A 21,679-nucleotide genomic window follows, 5' to 3' on the forward strand; every position below is an offset into this window, starting at 1 on the left:
CTTACACGCCAGAAGCGAAGCGTCCAAAACTAGAGCCAAATCTGCAAAGTTACAAAGTAAAGGGAAGTGCTTCTAACTTAGCTCCCAAACACCCTGAATTGCCAAAACAAAACTTCCTACCAATTCACCCAAGAAACTCTTCAGTAAAACACTCATCAGTGAAACATGTAAGTAACTTACAAACATGTGTTAATTTCAAGTGGCATATATTGTTCTGACTGAAATTTTATATGATGCAGTTAATCAAAACCAAATTCAAACCGTCAGAAGATATGAAGCTCACCCCCACTCAGTTGCATTTAGCTGCATACATTTTCCATCCGGATAACATCCAGACGTAAACTTGCAGGATTTATATATACATTTTCTAATTTCAGTTTAATGTGTCAATGCATTTTTTCATGAAATACACACCACTTTGAATTTACGAATCAAATATTTGTTTTTTACTTGTTTAGTGAGACAATCTTCAAGATTGGAAATATATCAGCCACGGTGAATGACTTTGATTGCCTTAATCCTGAGCGGGTTGTTGAACCTGAGGTAATCTTCGAAGCACCTACTTAATTTAATCGTTTCTTGATATTAAGCGCAACCTCAGTAAGCTCTTAATCAAAATTTTTGACAGCTCATCACAAAAATGTCTGCTAAAATGAATTGGATTGAAATGAATACAAGACCTCAAACAACTTGGAGCTTGCCACCCTCATTTGCAGTAAGTACTTCATCAGTATTTGTAATGTTAGAATGGGACGCAGAATAGAGAGTTTTTCCAGATTCGTTAACAAAATTACTCTCTGCCCAGTGGGATGTTAGAATGGGACGCAAAATAGAGGAGATTATGGATACATATTCAAATGATTGGTTGCACCCCTATGCCCAACTGAAATATGTGAGTATTACATATTTCATACAGTTTGTTCAATTGAATTACATTGTAATGACTAACCTTTTTTTACATTTTTATTAGATATATGTCCCAATCAATGCAGGCTATGACCATTACTATCTAATGGTTATTGCACTATCTGAGCGTCGAGTTTACCACTTTGACTCCTTCCTGGATGAAGACACATCGTTCTACAAGCAATTCTTCATGAGACAAATCGTATGTCTTTTTCAGTGAACTGAGTATTCATTCATTGATGTTAGCTTACAATATTAACTTAATAATACATATAAATACATTCTTCCTTTTGGATCAGCGTAAGATGATTCAAGACTTATTGGCTTTGGACAAGTTCTCGTCCATGGAAAGCAATGGAAAAGTGGACTTGGAAAATTGGGAAGTGGTGGAATTGACAGTAGATGGTGGAGAGTCTTATATGTACAACTCACCCATATGGGTAATGGAATGGTTAAGCATGGGGTCTTCTTTCCACCAAAATGCAAAAACAAAGGTGAAGCTAATAAATTAAAACTACATTTGTTCCTTTGCTTGAACTGTGTTACAAAATCTATTATTGTGTCACCAGTTGAACGAGAGAGCATCAAGGATGAAGATTGCTGTTAACTTGGTCGGTGGAGTGCACAATGAATGTTGGAAAGAGCTTGAAGGAAAGGTGGATAAGTTCTGGAATATGGTGAAGCCAATTGGTGGCTAGAATTGAGGGGGGAAATAGTTTCCTATATTTTTTGTAGTGCAACAACAGTTGTTCATGATTTTTTTGAAAATGTTGTATCTAATTACAATCCAGTTATGACTTAGCTGTACATTTATTCAGTGGCCAGCGGGTCGCAAATTATATTTTTTGAAGCAGGCTTCAACCACTATTTGTAACACTACACACTTAAGTTCCTTGAATATGCTTATGCATATATTTTGTTATGGGTAACTGTTAGTTGTGTATCAAACAGTTAATTCTCTTCCTCATCTATGAGAACCTACATTAATAAGAACAATGTGTTATGACCTTTTGACTATCTTCTTATCCAAAGAAAATACATTACAACGACCCTTTTTTACTTAGATGTTTACAATTCAACACGTTAATTCAACACGTCCCATTTTTTAAAGCTTTTTACAGCATTTCAATGCACCACAGAAGAGCCTAATCACACAAGCAAAGAGACCCGCAGGAAATGTAGGTCCAACCAGAATACTTCACAGCAACCCAATTCAATATTTGACACCAGGCAAATATATCATGACAATGTTGTGGCATTCATTTCATATGCTACATCACTTACTGGAAGGCCAATTTCAACCTGGGCATTAAAATAATAATTCTCAATAAAATCATATAATATTGGCATACTATAACTTCAATAAGAGAGGTCATTGACAGGGAAAAAAACCACGTTCTTAAAGGTTACAGATCTAGTGCTCAAATAAAGACAACCAATTTCACACCACACAGAGACAGAGTAATGCATTGCAACTAGTCTTTTGTACAATGCTAGATAAATATTACCATTACACAACTGAAAGTACATATTTTTTTCAAACTCAATGCTCAGCACAACCAGATTTCCAAATTCATTGCTTGTTGCTAATTCCAACTTCAATACTTGTTGCAAATTCCAACTTCATTGCTGATTGCAAATTCACTGAACCAACAATTATCATAACTATGAAGTCATACTATTTAACATAACATGTAAGTAAGACAAAAAAAATTATTTAAATTTACCTCGTTAACATCAAGGTCTGAAGTAAAGAAGTTAATTTCTTCACCACCGTGAGGACGATTAAGACAGGTTTGCTTGTTATGGCCAGCTTCCTTGCATATCGAACAATTGATGGTACGTTCCGCCTTCAATCCTGAACATGATTTGTTTTTTCCACCACGACCTTTCCTACTTAAATGCAAGGGATCCTTTAAATTTAAAAGATCACTTTGGCTCAATGAAACTCCACCTTCCCGTTGACATGACTTCTTCGCCTTACTTTGCTGAATTAGCTCATTGGCCTTTCCTCTTGCATCATTGAAATCAGCCATATTATCAGAATTTAAATCAGCCAGAACCCTATATAGATCCATCAATGCTCCACATCTACTGCTCTTTAGAGAATTCCATCCATCGTTGAGAAAATCCTTACCACTATAAAGCCCATCTCTTGCACCTTTGGTCCATCTTTTCAAAATAATGCTTTCAGGAAAGTCTTCCATTTTTAAATGCGCTAACACAGCAACTATGTGCTCACATGGTAAGCCCCGTGACTCCATCTTCATACAAGAACATTTCAGGTCTTTGCTATCCGGATAAAAAGAAACATGCCACTCTTTGGCCCCAAAACTTGGCTTAGCCACAGTATAAATTGAGCACGTCAAAGCATCCTTGCATTCTACAATTTTCAGCAACGGAGCATGATGCAAAACAGGACGAAATAGACGAAACACATTTTCAGTAAAGTACTTTGCAGCTGACATTTCCAATGATTTTAATTTGGTTTGGGGTACAGGCACTCCATGTATAGAACGACAATCGTCATCCAGCTCTCTATATCGCATATGCTTCACGCATGTAGTCAACTGTTGTAAGAAGTATGTCAAGTTTTGCCGGGAATGAACATATTTGCCTAACTCAGAGTGAAAACCCTCACATCTAGATGTGGTCCTAAATCCACCAAAAAATTTAACCCGCAAATGAGCCGATGCCCACATTTTTCTCTTCTCATATGTATCTTGTACCCAAGAGTTGTCTACCAAACCAAGCTTTAAAACCAATTCATCCCACTTTCTCTTGAATTTTCCCACATCATAGTCACCAAACATGCAATTCTTAAACCCTTGAGTGAACAAAGGGTTCCCAATATTTCTGTTCGCATTTTGAAGTAGATGCCATGCACAAAGACGATGGTAAGCATTCGGAAACACCTTCCTAATTGCATTCCTCATTGATGGGTGACCATCTGTAATAACAGCAACAGGTTGTTTACCATTCATTGCTGCCAAAAATTGTTCCAACAACCACACATAAGTTTCCTCAGTTTCATTTGTAACTACCGCAATAGCAAAAATGGTTGTTCTATTATGATTGTTTACCCCTGAGAACACAACTATTGGCAGCAAGTACTTATTTTTCCCATATGTGGCATCAAATGCCAACACATCACCATATACCTGGTAGCTCAACCGACCAATGCCATCACTCCAAAACAGATGTTGCAGTCTATTATCCTGATCCACAATGTGCTCACAATAAAAGTTGTCATCCTTGGAATCCAATTGAGCCAAGAATTGCATTGCAGTCACACTATCATTTTTAAGCATCCGCCTTTGCCGACTAATCTGGTTATACATGCTCCTTTTACTGTACGACATTTTATCCACTCCTCCACACTGATTCGCAATAGCACGGAAAATATGAGGAACCCCAATCCCAGCATCTCTGTAGCTATTCATCTGAGCTATATCACTCAAATTCATCTTCCTATGAGGTGCCTGCATTCCGCACTCAACATCATCAAATAGCTCATGATTGTGATTATCTGTAAAGCAAGTACAATACCATCGACCACTTATAATGTCAACATGAACCCTGAACTTAGCCTTACAACCACATCTAGTTTCTCGCTTAGGCTCTCGTTTCCTTTGCTCCACTGACAACCCCCTAACTTCACGTCTACCATTCCTGTTACAAACAAAGTCTTGCTGCAATATGTCCCCGGTTTTCAGACTTTTAATAACATTGTATTTTCGGACACAAAATCCATTGGCCCTGCCATAATGGACGTAGAACAAGTATGCAACATCTAGATTCACAAAATCGTACACAGATATTTGTTGTGGCAAAAATGTCTTCAAATCAATGCTACAAATATCTCCTACACAATCTATTGGAATGCTATCAGTGGCATCGTTACCCTTCGTGGTTTCATCGTTGCTATCACACCATTGCTCATCAACAGTATACCCCGCACCACTTTCATCTTTCAACTCATCTTCTTCACCGAAATATTTCAACTCATCATCTTCAACAAAATACTTCAACTCATCATCTTTACCTTGCATAGAACCATTCCCATAATCTAAACATTCAACTTCAGCAAAAAAGGACAACTCTTCCAATCCCTTCAAACATATATAAGTATAATTCATAATCAAAATGTAATACAGTCTGAGTATATTATAAAACATACAATAAATTGTTTTCCCCTCAACAATGACATTATTGAATCAAATCTAAAAGCAACACAATATGCTTTCATCAGTCATTCAATAAGCACCAAATTGTCAACATTGTCAGACCTTTCAAGTTTATACTCTCAACATTCATACCTGAATCAAAGTGCTTTCCTGAGTATTTGACTCATTCATCTCAGCTGTACTATGCTGCTAAAGTGGTGATTTTTTGGGTTTACAATACAATCCACAATCCAATAACCCCTATAATTCAAATGTATGTTGTAGTTAAATTCAAATGCATAGTTATTCAAACTGAGATACAAAATCTTGCAGTTTATAATCCAAAAAAATATCCACAAAAGTTTCGGATCTGACCTGAGATAGCTCTTGGGATGCAAAATGTTGGGTAGCAGATCCAAGGGAAGCACATGACTTCGCACCTCAGCCACATGAACCAGAGCATACGGCAACTACCCACAGCTAGCCAAACTAGATCCAACAGAACTACCCACCTTATTATCTTACAATCTTATAACTATTTCAACTAGCCACAATCTTTCGAATGGCAAAAGGAAACAAGGAGGAATGGTGAGGAGAAAGATCTGGTTCAACTAATTTCAATGGAAATGTTGGCTGTGTGTGTTCGGTGGAGATGGTGATATTGGGTCAGTAGAGTATATTAAATGGTGGCAGATTATTCAATTGGGTCAAGCCATCAGAGTAAAAATGGTATTAACTAAATCATTTAATTCTTATTTTTCAATATAACCGGTCAAATTTACTTGGTAGAGCAGGTATTTTTTAGTCTTGCACCATGCAAGACCTAGGGTGCTATTGCACCCTAACAGCCACCACTTATTTATGGTAGAATCTCATGAAATAAGGATAATCGTACAAGTAGCCACTATCATATGCCTAGAAACATCTTAAATGTAATTGTTCACCCACTAGGCCTGGTTGTGGCACTCTTGGTCCTATACCCAACAAAGGAGAAGTTCCCTTGTCAAATCAATGAGGACCAAAGACCAAATTAGTTTAAAATATATATATATATATATATATATATATATATCCACCCTGTTATCTAATAATTTTGAGACCTCACTCTGGAAAATGAGGCACTCAAAAAACACACCCTCCTCCACAAATGTCCACGTCATCTTTTCTTTAAAATTTACATTCTCTCTCTTCAATTGAGCATCCGTGTTTCTCACGCGCTGTTTAGTGTGCTTCCCGTTTGTTCTCCATGTTTTTCCCAACGCTCAACAACTCTTTTTTCCATCGTTTCTCTTCCTCCTGCAGTCCTGTTGAAATTAAATTTTAAACTCCTAAATCCCTAAATCTCCACCTCAATTTCACAGAAATTTGGTTTCATTCAATCCTATCACTTCATTTTCTCAATCTGCTCTTCTCAAATTCTTGCCTCAATACCTCTCATGATCTCACAATCCCTAAATCTTCTTTCTCGATATTTTGTTTTCACTCCAGTCTCACTCTCTCAGATAGGAGCATCACGTCTCCCCTTCAAATTCGAAAGCATCGTATCTCTCTCAATTAGATTCAGGAACATCACGTCTCTCCTTCAAATCGTCTGCTGATGATGGCGTAGGTTTTGCTATGTCTAACTGTGGTGTTGGGTACGTAGCGAATTTGGTTTTTATTGTTTCATGTTCAAATCTGATATCATTAGAGCTCACTATTTTGGACATAAAAAGGGTTTGACATTTCCCAAGAAGTGGTTGTTTCTTCCCTCCTTTTCCTGCTTTTTGAGTTGTGTCAAGAATCCTGGTGGTTTTAGGTTAAGGACGAGAACGCTCGATTTTGAGAAAAGGTATGCCAATAATACCATAACAGAGGATTGTTAATGAGTTAATAACAATACTTTCATTCCATGTAATGTGCACAAATTGATAGGATATATCAGATTGATAGGATTTCAAGGATTGTTGCCAAATATGTGCAAAGCCCATTACTTCCTATTTCAACCTTTGATCTCATAATAACAATGCCTTCATGTTTACTTGATTAATGCTTATAAACCCCCAAGATTGTGGAGCTTGCTGTTGTAGTAATGGAGGAACTAATATTGTGATTCTGAATGAAGATGAATACAAAAGGTGAAAAACATGGAAATTACAAATTTTTATTTCAACCTTTGCTGTGAGTTTTCTTCTGCACTTATATTATTGTCTTTGTTGCCTTGATTAACTTTGCTTTAGATCAATAAAATTGTGCCGTTGAAACTCATATAGGTAGAATTTTGGAAATTAATATGCTTTATAGATTTGGTTATTTGAGAATAGTTTATTTGTGTTTTTATTGTTAGTCACGGTTGGGTTTGTCTATGAACATTTCCCTAATCTTTATTCTCTAGGTTTCCTTCACCCTGGAACATTTAATTTCATATACTTGGTTCTGCCTGATTGCAGACATCACAGAACATTTTATTCCATAGTTGGAAACCTTAGTTTAGTCCTTTTTGAGTTTATATGTTGAATGATTTTCTTCATCATGGGCTATTTCTGCTCTATTGATCATATTAAGTTGGTTCTCATTCAGTAATTATGAATTATAATTGTTTACTGTAGAGGCATCAACTTGGTTAAGTGGAGAAACATCTAATTTGGAAAAAGGGGTGGACATATAGTTTGAGATAGATGCTATTGACTATGTATGTTAAGTGTGGGTTCTTGCTCAAAGGTTGTTGATTCCAATCCAACCAGATAACTCCTATTTGAGAAAAATGTATGATAAAGTCAATTGTGGTAAAGACTTGTGTACTGCAAGCAAATGTAAAGCAGATTTATGCTTTTCTTTGCAACTTACTTATTTTCTAAAGAAAACTTTTAAAAGATCTTCTTAATAGATGTTGTCATGTTGCTACCCGTTTTTGAAAACTACAAGTATAGCTACTAGGTTTTATTGTTGAAAGCATGTCCGACAGGGCTGGCCAGCAATATGTTTATCATTGCAGGAACTTGCCCTCCTAATACAAAGCCAGTTTTATGTTTATTGTCTCATAAATAGGCGTCAAACTAACATGTTCAAATCTATATCTATATCTATATATATTAGAAAAGAACAACTTCTAGCATGACGTGTCGCTCTCATAGGCCAAGTTAGTGACGTGTCGCTCCCAGATTAATTCTCACCTAATATTTTACATGTAAACTCTTTCTCCTTGGTCCCACTTGCCACATGTGGCCTGATTTTTCCTTACCTTATTTCTCCTTAATAAAAAAATACATTTTTAAATTTTAGATTTGATTAGGATTTATGTTGTTTATTTATGTATTTTATCTTAATTTATATTATTATTTATTTTTAGAGTATTAATTGTTTTTTATGTTATTTTTATTGAATTTTCGGATTTTTAATTAATTCCGGATTTTATGAGTTTTTATTGTGATTTGTTAGATTTTGATAGTTTTTATCTATATTTATTTAGTGTATTTTTAAATTTTTTATCAATATATATTAGAAAAAAAGAACTTCTATTAAGCAGATTTAGTGACGTGTCATTTTCACGTTAATTCTCAGAAAAAAATTCCACGTGTCATTTTCAGGTTAATTTGCATAAAAAAATACATTTATAAATTTTAGATTTGATTAGAATTTAGGTTGTTTATTTCTTGATTTTATCTTAATTTATTTTTGATTTATTTTTAGAGTATTAATTAATTTTTATGGTATTTTTATTGAATTTTCGGATTTTTAATTAATTCAAGATTTTATGAGTTTTTATTGTGATTTGCTAGATTTTGATAGTTTTTAGCTATATTTATTTAGTACCTTTTTAAATTTTAGATTTGATTAGGATTTAGGTTGTTTATTTCAGGATTTTATCTAAATTTATCTTATTATTTATTTTTAGAGTATTAGTTAATTTTTATGGTATTTTTATTGAATTTTCGGATTTTTAATTAATTCAAGATTTTATGAGTTTTTATTGTGATTTCTAGATTTTTGTAGTTTTTATCTATCTTTATTTAGTAGCTTTTTAAATTTTAGATTTGATTTAAAAGATTTTTCCTAATTATCTAAGATTTACCTAGATTACTCCTTACTAAATTTATTTCATCATGATTTAAATAGATTATTAATATCTGGAAAAAAAGTTCATAAAATTTTAAAAGATTAAAAAACTAAAAATTCAATAAAAATACCTTAAAAATTAATTAATAAAAACTACCAAATCACAATAAAAACTCATAAAATCCTTAATTAAATAAAAATCCGAAAATTCAAAAAAAAAATTTAATTAATACTCTAAAAATAAACTTTTTTTTTACCTAAAATTTATTTTCATAACAAATCTTGAAACCAATTTTTTAAATTTAATTTTAAATTTGAGAAACTTTTTCATAAAATATTAAAATCTTAAAAGATTTGGCTTAATTATCTAAGATTTACCTAAATTGCTCCTTACTAATACTGAATCAGTCATCTCCTCCCCTACATGTCTCTACTGTGAACCGGTTGACATGGAGGAAAAATGAGGAAGATTACTCGAGTATGCAACTTGCTTAATGTGGTGTTGATAATTGAGTAAGTTGATAATTGTGTAAGTGTTTGACATAAATGTTTATGCTTCGCTTCCTAAAGGTTTTTTTGTTGCTGAATTTGATTGACCTAATTAGTGAGCACTATATTTGGTAGTGTTGATTCAATTCCTAAAAGCCATGTCCTTTAATTTTCTCTTAATTTGTTCATTGTTCCCTATTTTGTGATTGTTTTGTTTAATTTCATATATGCTTTAGTATTTGTTGGTGGTCTCTGTGATGCTTCCATATCTCTTAAATAAACTAATGTTGTGATGTTTTCTCTTATGCAACCCTTATTCTGAATGTTCTTAATCGGCCAATTGATAGAAGACTTACATGCTTTTATCCTTCCCATTGCAAGTTTATTTAATTGCATCATTATCTTCCAGTTTTGGCTGTCAAAACTTCATCTACAATGTCAGCATCATGAAGGCAGAGAAACTCTTTCAGAAGAAGGGACGTCCAACAAATTTGACCCATGATCCTAGATAAAGAAATGAGATTTAGGTAAGATACTTATTCATATGATTGCTTTCAATTCCAGATTTTGCTATTTTTCTTATTAAATAATAGGTTTTTTTGTTGTCAATTGTAAATCGCTTTTAGACATAGCTATAGTCTCTTTTATTTTGCTTTACTATCTCAATAGTGGAAGCTTTTTTTCAATTAGTACATGGGTTAAAATTATAAATTTGCTTAACTAAAGGTCTAATTCTATTTGATTTTCAGGCAGTTTCCTATTTGGCTCAAGAATGTTTGGGGTTATGGTCCGGGAACTGCATCTTTATACCTGTCACATCCATGGGTATTAGTTGTACTCATAGCTGCATCTTTATAACTCATAAGTTACATTTAGTTTGGCTTCATAACTGATACTTGAACTTTTGCTTAGTGGGAAGCAAGCCTTAACACAGTTAATGAGCTGAATGGAAAGAGAATGTGGATAAGGAGAATGAATCATATAAAATTTCCTTATTTTCATTCACCAATTTATGGCCTTTGCTCTTGCTATCTCATTTCTTGCTGATAAATTTATAACTACTGATTTGTGTTGATTTTGGATCTTAGAATTATTAATCTGATCAAATAAATAACTTTTTCAGCATGTGGTTCATTATACTTTTCGTCTCCATTTTTTTACTGCAATTCCTGATCTGATGTGAAATGGGATTAGGATATAAGATTGGTGGCAAAATGAACAGTTCTTGGTTCATATAATGAGGATAGGGACTTTGCTGAGCTCTATGGACATCACTTCTCATCCCAATTTTAGGTAAGGGAAGAAATTTATTATAGCCTTCACACATTCTGATTGCTTAGTATAAAAAGATTATTAACTCTTATCCGGGTTTTATGGACTTGCATGTCTGCTGCTCACCGTTTTTTTTGGTAATTCAATTGTTTTCCACTACCTAAACATTATTTCATTGTTCCTCTCAATCTATTTTGTCCATCTCACATGTGCAATGTAAGCTCTTGCTTGGTTTGCAATTGGTTTTGCATTTTTTTTCTATAACAGATGCATCATCTTGCACAATTTAATATCATTCCCAATGTTGTAGAGTAAAAGAAATACATTGATGCTCCTAACTACCAAAGAAGCATGACGATAATTGATGATATGTGATGGATTTGCAAGAAATGGAGCATGAGTTCTACACCAAGAATAGAATAAAATGTGTTATTCTAAATACAGTTGGTGGCTACTATACAGCTCTAAAGGACCACACTTCTTGATAAATTGTGGCAAAAAAGAGCATGCAAAGATCAATGTTTGTTGTAATGATGTTTCAAGGTGTTGCCACTTATGTATAAGTAAATCCTTCTCCTATTTTGACATGTGTTACACTGAAAATTTTAAAATCTTATTTTTAACTTTAGAGATTTTTTTATGCATATGTAACGTGACATATTGTTTTATATAAAAAGTATCATTATAGTTTTTTTAAACAATCATTATAGGCCCAGTTTGGAAGAGCTTATTTGAGCTTATCTGACAACATAAGCTCTTATGCCAGTGCTTGGGAGAGCTTATGCAAACAGCTTATGACCTGCCATAAGCTATTTTCAGCTTATTTTCATAAGCTACTCAGGACAGCTTATGAAAAACAGCTTATGCTTATATACAACTTATTTTTAATTTATTTCAATAAATTTTTAAAAATAGCTTATGAATAAGCGCTTATGACATAAGCGCTTATAACCATAATCGCTTAATTAAGCTATTTATCCAAACAGGGCCATACTCTAATATTGTGTTAAATTACAAATAAAATCAAATGAGATACCAAGCGAATGCATTCAGTTATAAATGGAGAGGAGAAATCTCTGCACCAAAAATTTATTACCAAAACAAATCTATGTTGGCTCATTTAAAAAATTTAAATATGAGAAACTTTTTCATAAAATATTAAAATCTTCTTTTCAACCTTAGAGATTTCTTTATGTATATGTAACGTGAGATTTTATTTTATATAAAAAGTATCACTATATTTTTTTAAACAATCATTATATTCTAAACTAATTGATTGATATTATGTTAAATTTCAAATAAAATCAAATGGGATACCAACTGAATGCATTCGGTTATAAATGGAGAGGAGAAATTTCTGCACCTAAAATTTATTGCCAAAACAAATCTATGTTGGCTAATTTGAAATCTATGCAAAATTATTTTTGTCGGTTTAAGGTTCGTAAATTTTGTACAAAATCTGATATATTGCTATTTTATGACTTCAAATAAACAAAATGATGTCATATTTTATGATTTATCTTTCACAACCTTAATTTGTGCTACTATCACATTCTTTTTTTCCATGATTAATATGTGTTTATCATCTGCTTTATTATAATTGTTCTTACATTCTTAGTATGTTAAATTTTTTATAATTTAAAATATGATCGATGTATCAAATACAATAGACACATTCTTTTTATTTCCATGATTAATATGTGTTTATCATCTGTTTCATTAAGATTTTTCTTACATTTTTAGTATCTTAAATTTTTTTATAATTTAAAATATGATCGATGTATCAAATACAATAAATATATTCCCCGTGCAACGCACGGGTAAAAAGAACACTAGTGTTAATTATAATGATCCATGTAGTCCATTCAACAACTTTATCTTTATAAACATGTTTCTGTTTGTCATTCTCTATATAGTTCACTCCATTATGAAATCTCAATAAATATACAATCTTGCAGAATCACAGAGACAATTTGACTTCAACCAAGGAAGTATTGGCTAATGCGTCATCAATAGTCCAAGCTTCTTCTAATCCATATATATAGACTTTGCAACTGTTAGGTGTTAATATGCTTCAGTGGAATTCAAGCTTTCAAAGACTTTATTAAATTGTAAGACTATTGTGTGTTGTAATTCATTCATAATATGACCATTGTCATTGTGGCCAACAAGATTTGTGTACTTTCTTATGAGAATGACCTTGGTTTTAATTCCTTGGAATATTTTATATTTTGTATACATTAAAAGAATTCATAGACATGCGAAAATGGTCCACGATAAGGCTTATGAACAAAGATTATTACGTATTTTGAATTAAATTATCTGATATTTGATTTTTTTTAATTTAAAATAAACTTTACTCAGGGAAAATAATTTTAACAACAATTTTTTATATGCTTTAATTATTTTAATTAATAGAAATATTTTAAAATTAATGTATATTGTGTTTTTACCTTTAACGTACACTCACATTTTTATATTTCCCACTATTAGGTGCATATATTATAAGTTAAATTATTAAATAATTAAGTAATTTATTTTAGTTTTTTAAAATTGTTTTACTAATTATTAAATATGAAATTATAAGAAAACAAAGTCAATCAACTTATTCTTTGCTTAATGTGATGGGTAATTGTTAAAAAAAAATTAATTTGGTAAATTATAAAAAAACAGTAAATAATTAAAATAATTTTATCTTTGATGATACGTTAAATTGCATATTTCCCTTTCAAGAGTTGTATATGTAATTTTAGAACCTCAATAACAGATTTAGTATCAACTTTTTAAATTATTAGTATTAAATTCATCTTATGCTTTTATTTTGCTTAAAATTCTCAAATTCTTATTTTTAGTGCAAAATCTTTACAAATTTAATTGAGTTAGTTTTTGTAGACATTCTTCCCCTTGAAACTCACTAGACAATAAAATTTCAGCCATAATCTCAAATACTTGGCTTCGCAAGTTATTATTCACATAATTGACAACCATGATACTATTCATTATATTTTATAAATGTCTAAATATTATTCTATAGTATTTCATATGCTACGTTAGTTATTAATTTTTTACCATCAATTTCAAATAAATATTTTAAAATATTTCCTTTGCAACAACAAAAAAATTAAAATAAAAAATTAAAAAATATTGCAAAATATAATAATAATAATAATTTATTAAAATCCCGTGCATTGCACGGGCTACTTGCTAGTATATATATATCGAGAATGTATTTTATATGAGAATGGTTGCTTGAAAAACTTTGGTACATCCATCTCACTCAGCCACTCTGCCCACACATGGTTTCTTCTTTTGCTCAATTCGATACGTCCCTCTCACGTGTGCGCGATACTGCTTGCGTAGCTTCGTGGGAGCAAAAATACAGAGAAAACAAAACAACGTATGAAAAAAAAGGTAATGTCACATTTGTAGTTTTCAAATGTTTTAAGGTTAAACTGGTCATTTAAGTAGTAATACACCTAATTTTGTTCAATCTCATATAGTAGTAGCCTTCCCCATTTAAACCGATAAATTAATTGAATGACAAAAACTGCAAAGATATTTAATGTAGCATTAAATTCCTCACTGGAGATGTTACTGCTGTTCTGAATTTGGTCTGGTTTTCATTTTTCTCAAATTGATTTGAACCTATGTTCCAAAATCAGTGCTTTAAGCTGTGGGGTCTTCATCAAATCATCAAAACAAGGTCTAAAGTTGTTCTAGAGTATTTTGCTTTATAGGATGAAGCAAATAAGTGAAAACAATGGAGAATCACCACCATGGAGTATTGGAGTTATCTTCCCTTGCAAAAAGTTAAGGTTCTACTATTTCGGTTTTATAGTACACAGTACACACACTACACTACACTCGTGCTTATTTTTCAACACACAGATAATCTATTCATTCATTCATTGCTATGCTACTGTCTGGGAATATTTAATTGTCCTCTGATTCAGGTTTGTCAAGGTCAACTCCTTGTTTTACGGCATGGATCTAAGCACTTCAATGAATCATAGTTAGTGTATTTATTGGAGATTACGACTAACGCTTCAATGTTTACTTGATGCTCAGCTAATTAGGGCATCAAATGGAAGAGCAAAAATAAAGGGAAAAAGTTGAGAGAATGGTGCAAATGACAGATTACTGATTTCACTTTTCAATGATGAAGGTTAGTCAGTCAGGTATGTTTTCGCTGCCACTGATGTGTTGATTGGCAAAAATAACTTTTGGAAATTAAAATTAAGTTTTTTTTGTCAGTTAATCCAGTTCTTACGACTTTTTAGCGTCAGAACCTGAAGATGTTGATGGACTGTCGACATGTGCAAGAGGTTAATTTTTTTTTAATGCAATGATTTAGAGCCTGTTTAGATAAACACTAAAAACCATTTATCAAAACTTTTCTACTAAAAAAAATATACTTAATAAACTCCAATAAATACTATATAGTCTGCATCCAAACGGAAATATTGTTTAGATAAGGCTCGGTAAAGCCAATTACATGAGTCTCCTAGCTTTTACCACTTGAGTTAACTTTATGTCTTATAACTCTTACTACTTTAGCTAATCATCTGAAACATAAAAAAAAAGGAAAAATGTTCCCTTCCTAGCTAAAAACACATGAGCCGGGAAAAAACACATACGTCAAATAATTTTTTGTCATGTTAAAAAGTAAAATTTAAAATGTAAGTTTTTTTTTAAACATTCGGTACCCGATCACCCTTTGGATGATGTCAGATTTGAGATTTAGTCACAGTTAAGGCTCATCATTCCTCCCCCAAAGTATATTGTGTGGGGATCGAGCTCGAGAGCTTTTTCCACACAATCAGTCTGCGTTGCCAACTGAGCTACCCCTCTTAAATAATTTAAAATGTAAGATGATAAAATATGGACTCGTTAGGTATGTCGTAATAGACATGATTGTATAAGCTTATACAATACATTATGAGTTAATCCATTGTTTTGTGCTAACATCGTATTGTATTAGCTTATCCATCAAACGACCCTCATGCAGAATTCGCTCCAGCCACGGTTGCTTATTTTACTTATAGTTGGATCTTACTATACCTAACATATTTATATTATTTCAAGGTCATGATACTATTCAAAGTGATCATGAATGAAAGAGAAAATATAATTTTTTAATACAAAAATAAGTAGAGAGAGAATAAGCAACCATTGCTTAAACTTAAGCAACCAAACTGTCAGGTCATGTAGCTCTAATGAATAAGCAATGTTGCTTAAGTGCTACAACTGAATTAAGCAACCCCCATTAGAGATGCTTTTAGTATGGAAGGTTTTCTGAAGGTACATGACGATAATTCGAATTGTCATGTAAAGTCTAAATTTTTTTAAATTTATTAGTTACTAGTATTGATCCCGCGCCATACACGAATGAAATAATAGTACTTTGTCAGCATACATCCGACCTTTTGATATTTTATCTCTCTTTTTTATTTTTTAAATATGTATATCACTTATTTAAGTTTTTTTCTAATCTGAGTTACATTCTAATTCCCTATTTCCCCCCTTAATTTGTTACGCTTTGAATCAATATATCAAAACCATTTTAATCTTCCAGATGTATAAACAAAAACAGAAAATGAAAAAATTTTGAGTTAATTTCTAAATCAATCCTTTAAAACTATTTGATATCAATTTTTTATAGCATATTTGATATCATTTTGAACGTAAGATACTATATTCAATTTTTTAATATTTTGTAATATAAAAAATAAACATTTTTTAACTCAATCTAAAAAATAAACACAATGGTTAAAAACAATTGTCAGCATACATCTTAATGGTAGAAAAGTCATAATTGACTTTTATTAATTGTTATAATGTCATTAAAAACCATTAAATGTCAAATTAATACAATAGTTATTTTTGAAAAAAAATCACAATTGATTTTTGTTAATTATTTCAATGTCATTAATAACTATTAAATGCAATATTAATACATTAATCATTTTCAAAAATATAGAATTATTTAATATTTAAATTACTAAAAAAATCAGAAAATATGAACATACATTCATAAAAATTAATTTGTTTGTCCATGTAGGATAGCTCAAGTGGTAGGAGTTGGAGGACATGGGTTGAGTAGGGGGAGGTCCATGAATCGATTCATGCCGGAGGCAATTTATCTTTCCGATGTACAAAAATATATTAATTTGTAATATAAAAAATAAACATATTCATTAAAAAAAACTTTGTGAGCATACATCTAATAATAGAAAACTCAAAATTGACTTTTATTAATTATTCTAATGTCATTAAAAACCATTAAATGTCAAATTAACACAATGGTTATTTTCGAAAAAAGTCACAATTGACTTTTGTTTATTATTATAATGTCATTAATAACTATTAAATGTAATATTAATACTTTTCAAAAATATGGAATTATTTAATATTTTTAATTACTAAAAAATCAGAAAATATACATATGGCATCATCTACCTACTAATTATTTTCCGATGTAACAAAAAAAAATCTACCAACTAATTATAATACGTAAGAGAATGCTTATAAAGAAAGACATAAAATGAGGGGTTGAGACACTTATCAGAGTTGTCACTTTTTTGTTTCATAAATAATATATAGTATAGAATAGAATTGGTTATATGATACCAAAATTTCACACTTTAACCTGTCAAAAACAATTTCACACTTTAAAAATAATTTTCAAATTTATAAAAATAAACAAAAGGTTAAAGGGCTCATTTGTCAAATTCAACTACCATACTTCTCTAGCCTAGTTTCCCAGCATTAGCGGGAAAAGTTTTTCACAGTACGGAGTATCAAATTGCGCTATTTATAAGACTGAACTTCTGTAATTTTTGTTTTGAGCACTATCATTAGTCTGAACTAGAATCTTAATTGAGGTGAATTCTAAATTTAAGCTTTAGAATTTTCAAAAAAGAAGTTTTAGAAAATTTTCAAATCTTAATTTAGTTTTAAATTTGTATTGTGGATATTAATTCAAATATTAAATCTAGCTAATAGATAGTGATATAGTGCTATTAGATAGAGGCTAGAATAAAAGATAATAACTGATTTAGTTATTATGATAAGAAGTTATCTTTTAGTTATCTTCTAGTAAGTTAGGTCTTTTATATAAGTCATGTATTGCTTTCAGTTTTAATTAAGTCAATAATATATTTTTCCTCAATCTCTCTCTCTACTCTTTCACGTTATTTCTCTATTTTCTCCAACAACTTGGTATCTAGAGCACGTTCCGATTCTTGGACCTGCGGGTCGTGAAGATTGAAGCTGCGTGTTTCAATCTTGTTTAAACGGAGCCAAACACAACCTCTGATCGAAGCTGCGAGTTTCGAGGCCTGTGATAGGTTTGGTGGTTTAGGGTTGCTGTGAAACTGTGTCTTTCAAATCTGTTTGGCTCGGTTTTGTTGAAGTGCGATTCTGCGAGTCTCGTCCTTCATCAGAATTGTAATTCTGCGATTCTGAAATTGGTGGAAGCTGCGAGTTTCAGAGGTTCCTTCCCTACACGCTGTGAATCTTGATTTTGATCAAGAAACTGAAACCCTAACGATGGCAAGTAGCAATCTGCCCGGAGTAAATCTTCCAATTCTAACTGATAAGAATTGGGATCGATGGAATTCTCAGATGAAAGTTCTATTTGGGTTTCAAGATGTTCTTGATGTTATAGAGAATGGGTTTCAACCACTGACCCAAGACATGATTGAAGAACAGAAGACTCTTCATAACGAGATGAAGAAGAAGGATTGTAAGGCGATGTTTCTCATTCATCAATGCGTTGATGATACGCATTTTGAGAAAATAGCAAATGCATCTTCAGCAAAGGAGATGTGGGACATTATACAGAAAGTTCATAGTGGCAGTGACAAGGTAAAGAAGGTAAAGTTGCAAACTCTTCGAAGACAGTATGAAGGTCTTCAGATGGAGGAGAATGAAAAGGTTGGTGAATACTTCACCAAGATCCTAACCACTGTCAATTTAATGAAGGGCTGTGGAGAAAAGATCACTGATGTGATGGTGATAGAGAAAATCATGAGGTCCTTGGCTCCTAAATTTGACTACATCGTAGTGGCAATTGAGGAATCTAAAGATGTGGACAACATGAAGATAGAAGAGTTGCAGAGTTCATTGGAAGCACATGAGATGCGCCTTGCTGATCGTAATTCTGTGAAAGTTGCAGAACAAGCTTTGAAGGTTGGTCTGGACAATCATGATGGCAAAAAGAAGAAGTGGACAGGCAAAGGAAAGTCCGACAACAAGTCAAAGTGGTCTCAAGGTAATTCTGACAAGCCAGAATCGTCCAAAAGGAGAGGTGAATCTGCAAAGAATGGTGGCAATCAGAGGAAGACTGATAAGAAGAATGTTGAATGCTACAAGTGTCACAAGATGGGACACTACTCCTATGAGTGTCGCGCTGGTAAACCAAAACAGCAGAAGAATGCAGACAAGGAAGCTTATGCAACAAGGGAAGATTCTGATGAAGATCCTATAATGCTAATGGTCACAACAATGAATTCAACAGTGAATGCTGAAACTGATGAGATATGGTACCTAGACTCAGGCTGTTCCAATCACATGACCAGCCACAATGAATGGTTGGTAGATCTGGACAAGACGAGGACTGGCAGAGTAAAATTTGCTGATAACAGGACACTTCAGATAAAAGGGAAAGGAGATGTAGTCATTCCAAGGAGGAATGGTAAGACTGCGGTTATCAAAGATGTTTTCTATGTTCCAGAGTTAAAGTGCAATTTGATGAGTATTGGTCAGCTAGTGGAGAAAGGGTACAACTTTGACACGAAGAATAGGAAGCTTCATCTGTATGATCCTGAGGAAAGGCTAGTTCTGAATGCTAATCTCACAAAGAACAAAACCTTTCAGGTCAATATGAAAGCTGCTGAAATTAAATGTTTTGCTGCACAAGAACCTGAAGAATAATGTTGGACTTGGCACTCCAGGTATGGTCACTTGAACTTTAAAAGTTTGCATCAGTTAGGTGTCAAACACATGGTGTCCGGTTTGCCTGTTACTGCATTGCCTGAGAAAGTTTGTGAGGTTTGTATGGCTGGGAAACAAACCAGAAATTCTTTTCAGTCACAACTAGGAATGAGAGCTAAAGACATTCTAGAAGTTGTGCATTCTGATCTGTGTGGGCCATTTGAGGTTCCTTCATTAGGAGGAAACAAGTATTTCATGAGTTTTGTTGATGAGTACAGCAGGATGTTGTGGGTATATCTTATCAAGCAGAAGAGTGAAGCATTCTCAACATTTGTGAACTTTAAAGCTGCAGTTGAAAGGCAAAGTGGGAAGCTTCTTAAAACACTCAGAACTGGTGGAGGAGGAGAGTACACTTCCAAGGAGTTCGCTGATTTTTGTTTGAAATGTGGTGTGCAACATGAAGTTACAGCCCCTTATACCCCACAACACAATGGTCTAGCAGAGAGAAGAAACAGAACCATCCTCAACATGACAAGGAGCATGCTGAAGGAGAAATTTTTGCCTCAGAGTTTTTGGGGAGAAGCAGTGGCAGTAGCTGCTTATATTCTTAACAGATGTCCAACAAAGAGGCTTCCAGAACAGGTTCCTGAGGAAATTTGGACTGGAAGTAAACCCAAGGTTAGTCATTTGAGGATTTTTGGTTCACTTTGTTATAAGCACGTTCCAGATCAAAGGAGAAGCAAGCTACAAGACAAGAGTGAAGCAATGATCTTAGTTGGATATCATCCAACTGGTGCGTACAAGCTGTATGATCCAGCAAGAAAGAAGATGACTTTCAGCAGAGATGTCATGGTGCTTGACAAAGAGCACTGGGACTGGAAGGAGAACAAAAGCAGTCTTAGAAGATTTGGACTTGATGTTCTGGGTGAGAACAGTAATTCTGCACCTTTATCACATGTCCACCAAACTAATTATGAGGCTTTACCACATGATGATCAGGCTGATTCAGATGGTTCTGCAAACTATGTTTCAAGACCTCAAAGGCAGAGGAATAGACCTGAAAGATATAGTGAGTATCAGAAGTCCCTGACCATGCAGTTAATGATGAAGGCGATCTGATTCACTTTGCTTTGATGGCTGACGCTGAGCCATTGCATGTGGAGGAAGCTCTTGCGAAACCAGTTTGGAAGGCTGCTATGATTGATGAGTTGAAAGCAATTGAGAAAAATCAGACCTGGTCTCTGGTCCATTTACCTCCAAATAAGCACAAAATTGGGGTTAAATGGGTGTTCAAACAGAAGTTAAATCCTGATGGTTCTATTGCTAGGCACAAGGCAAGGCTTGTGGCTAGAGGTTTTCTACAGAAACCTGGGCTGGATTATTCTGAGGTTTTCGCATCGGTGGCAAGGATAGAAACCATAAGACTAGTGGTTTCCATTGCTAGTGCGAGAAACTGGCCTATTTTTCAGCTTGATGTGAAATCTGCATTTCTGAATGGACCTTTGGAAGTAGAGGTTTATGTGAGTCAGCCTCCTGGATTTGAGATACAAGGAAAAGAGAACATGGTTTTCAAGCTCAGCAAAGCCTTATATGGCTTGAAGCAGGCCCCGCAAGCATGGAATAAGAGAATTGATGGTTTCCTCCTTCAACTCAAATTTCATAGGTGCTCTGTGGAGTATGGTGTGTATGTCAGAAAGAGTCATGGAGACACTGGTTCGCTACTCATCTGTCTATATGTAGATGATTTGTTGATAACTGGGTCAGATCCTAAAGAACTTGATGAGCTGAAGCAGATTCTGAAGTCTGAATTTGAGATGTCAGATTTAGGAAAGCTGAGTTACTTCCTGGGCATGCAATTCGAGTATACTGCAGCA

At 33.2% G+C, this 21,679-nt stretch overlaps 2 protein-coding genes and 1 long non-coding RNA gene across 8 annotated transcripts; 2 read left to right on the forward strand and 1 right to left on the reverse strand.

Annotated features, from left to right (window-relative positions):
• Positions 1-2,145: 2,145 nt before the first annotated feature.
• LOC130719878 (protein FAR1-RELATED SEQUENCE 5-like) lies at positions 2,146-5,264 on the reverse strand. The gene is made up of 3 exons (XM_057570477.1): positions 5,226-5,264; positions 2,634-5,018; positions 2,146-2,208 (listed from the first exon to the last, which is right to left on the reverse strand). Exons 1-3 carry the CDS (start codon positions 5,262-5,264, stop codon positions 2,146-2,148), a joined length of 2,487 nt encoding a protein of 828 aa, XP_057426460.1.
• A 1,047-nt stretch (positions 5,265-6,311) lies between these two features.
• LOC130720863 (uncharacterized) lies at positions 6,312-11,500 on the forward strand. 6 transcript variants are annotated; one of them, XR_009013267.1, is made up of 5 exons: positions 6,312-6,903; positions 7,120-7,189; positions 10,006-10,123; positions 10,346-10,889; positions 11,179-11,500. It is a non-coding gene; the product is annotated as an uncharacterized LOC130720863 (long non-coding RNA). The 6 variants fall into 6 exon arrangements; XR_009013264.1 differs by having other exon boundaries at positions 6,313-7,189; positions 10,346-10,421; positions 10,791-10,889; XR_009013263.1 differs by having other exon boundaries at positions 6,312-7,232.
• Positions 11,501-18,419: 6,919 nt separating this feature from the next.
• LOC130719879 (uncharacterized) lies at positions 18,420-19,805 on the forward strand. Its single transcript, XM_057570478.1, has one exon. The coding sequence runs from the start codon at positions 18,420-18,422 to the stop codon at positions 19,803-19,805; it is 1,386 nt and encodes a 461-aa protein (XP_057426461.1).
• The last annotated feature ends 1,874 nt before the right edge of the window (positions 19,806-21,679 follow it).

The sequence above is a fragment of the Lotus japonicus genome, chromosome 5, assembly GCF_012489685.1.
Source record: "Lotus japonicus ecotype B-129 chromosome 5, LjGifu_v1.2".
In the NCBI taxonomy this organism is placed as follows: domain Eukaryota; kingdom Viridiplantae; phylum Streptophyta; class Magnoliopsida; order Fabales; family Fabaceae; genus Lotus; species Lotus japonicus.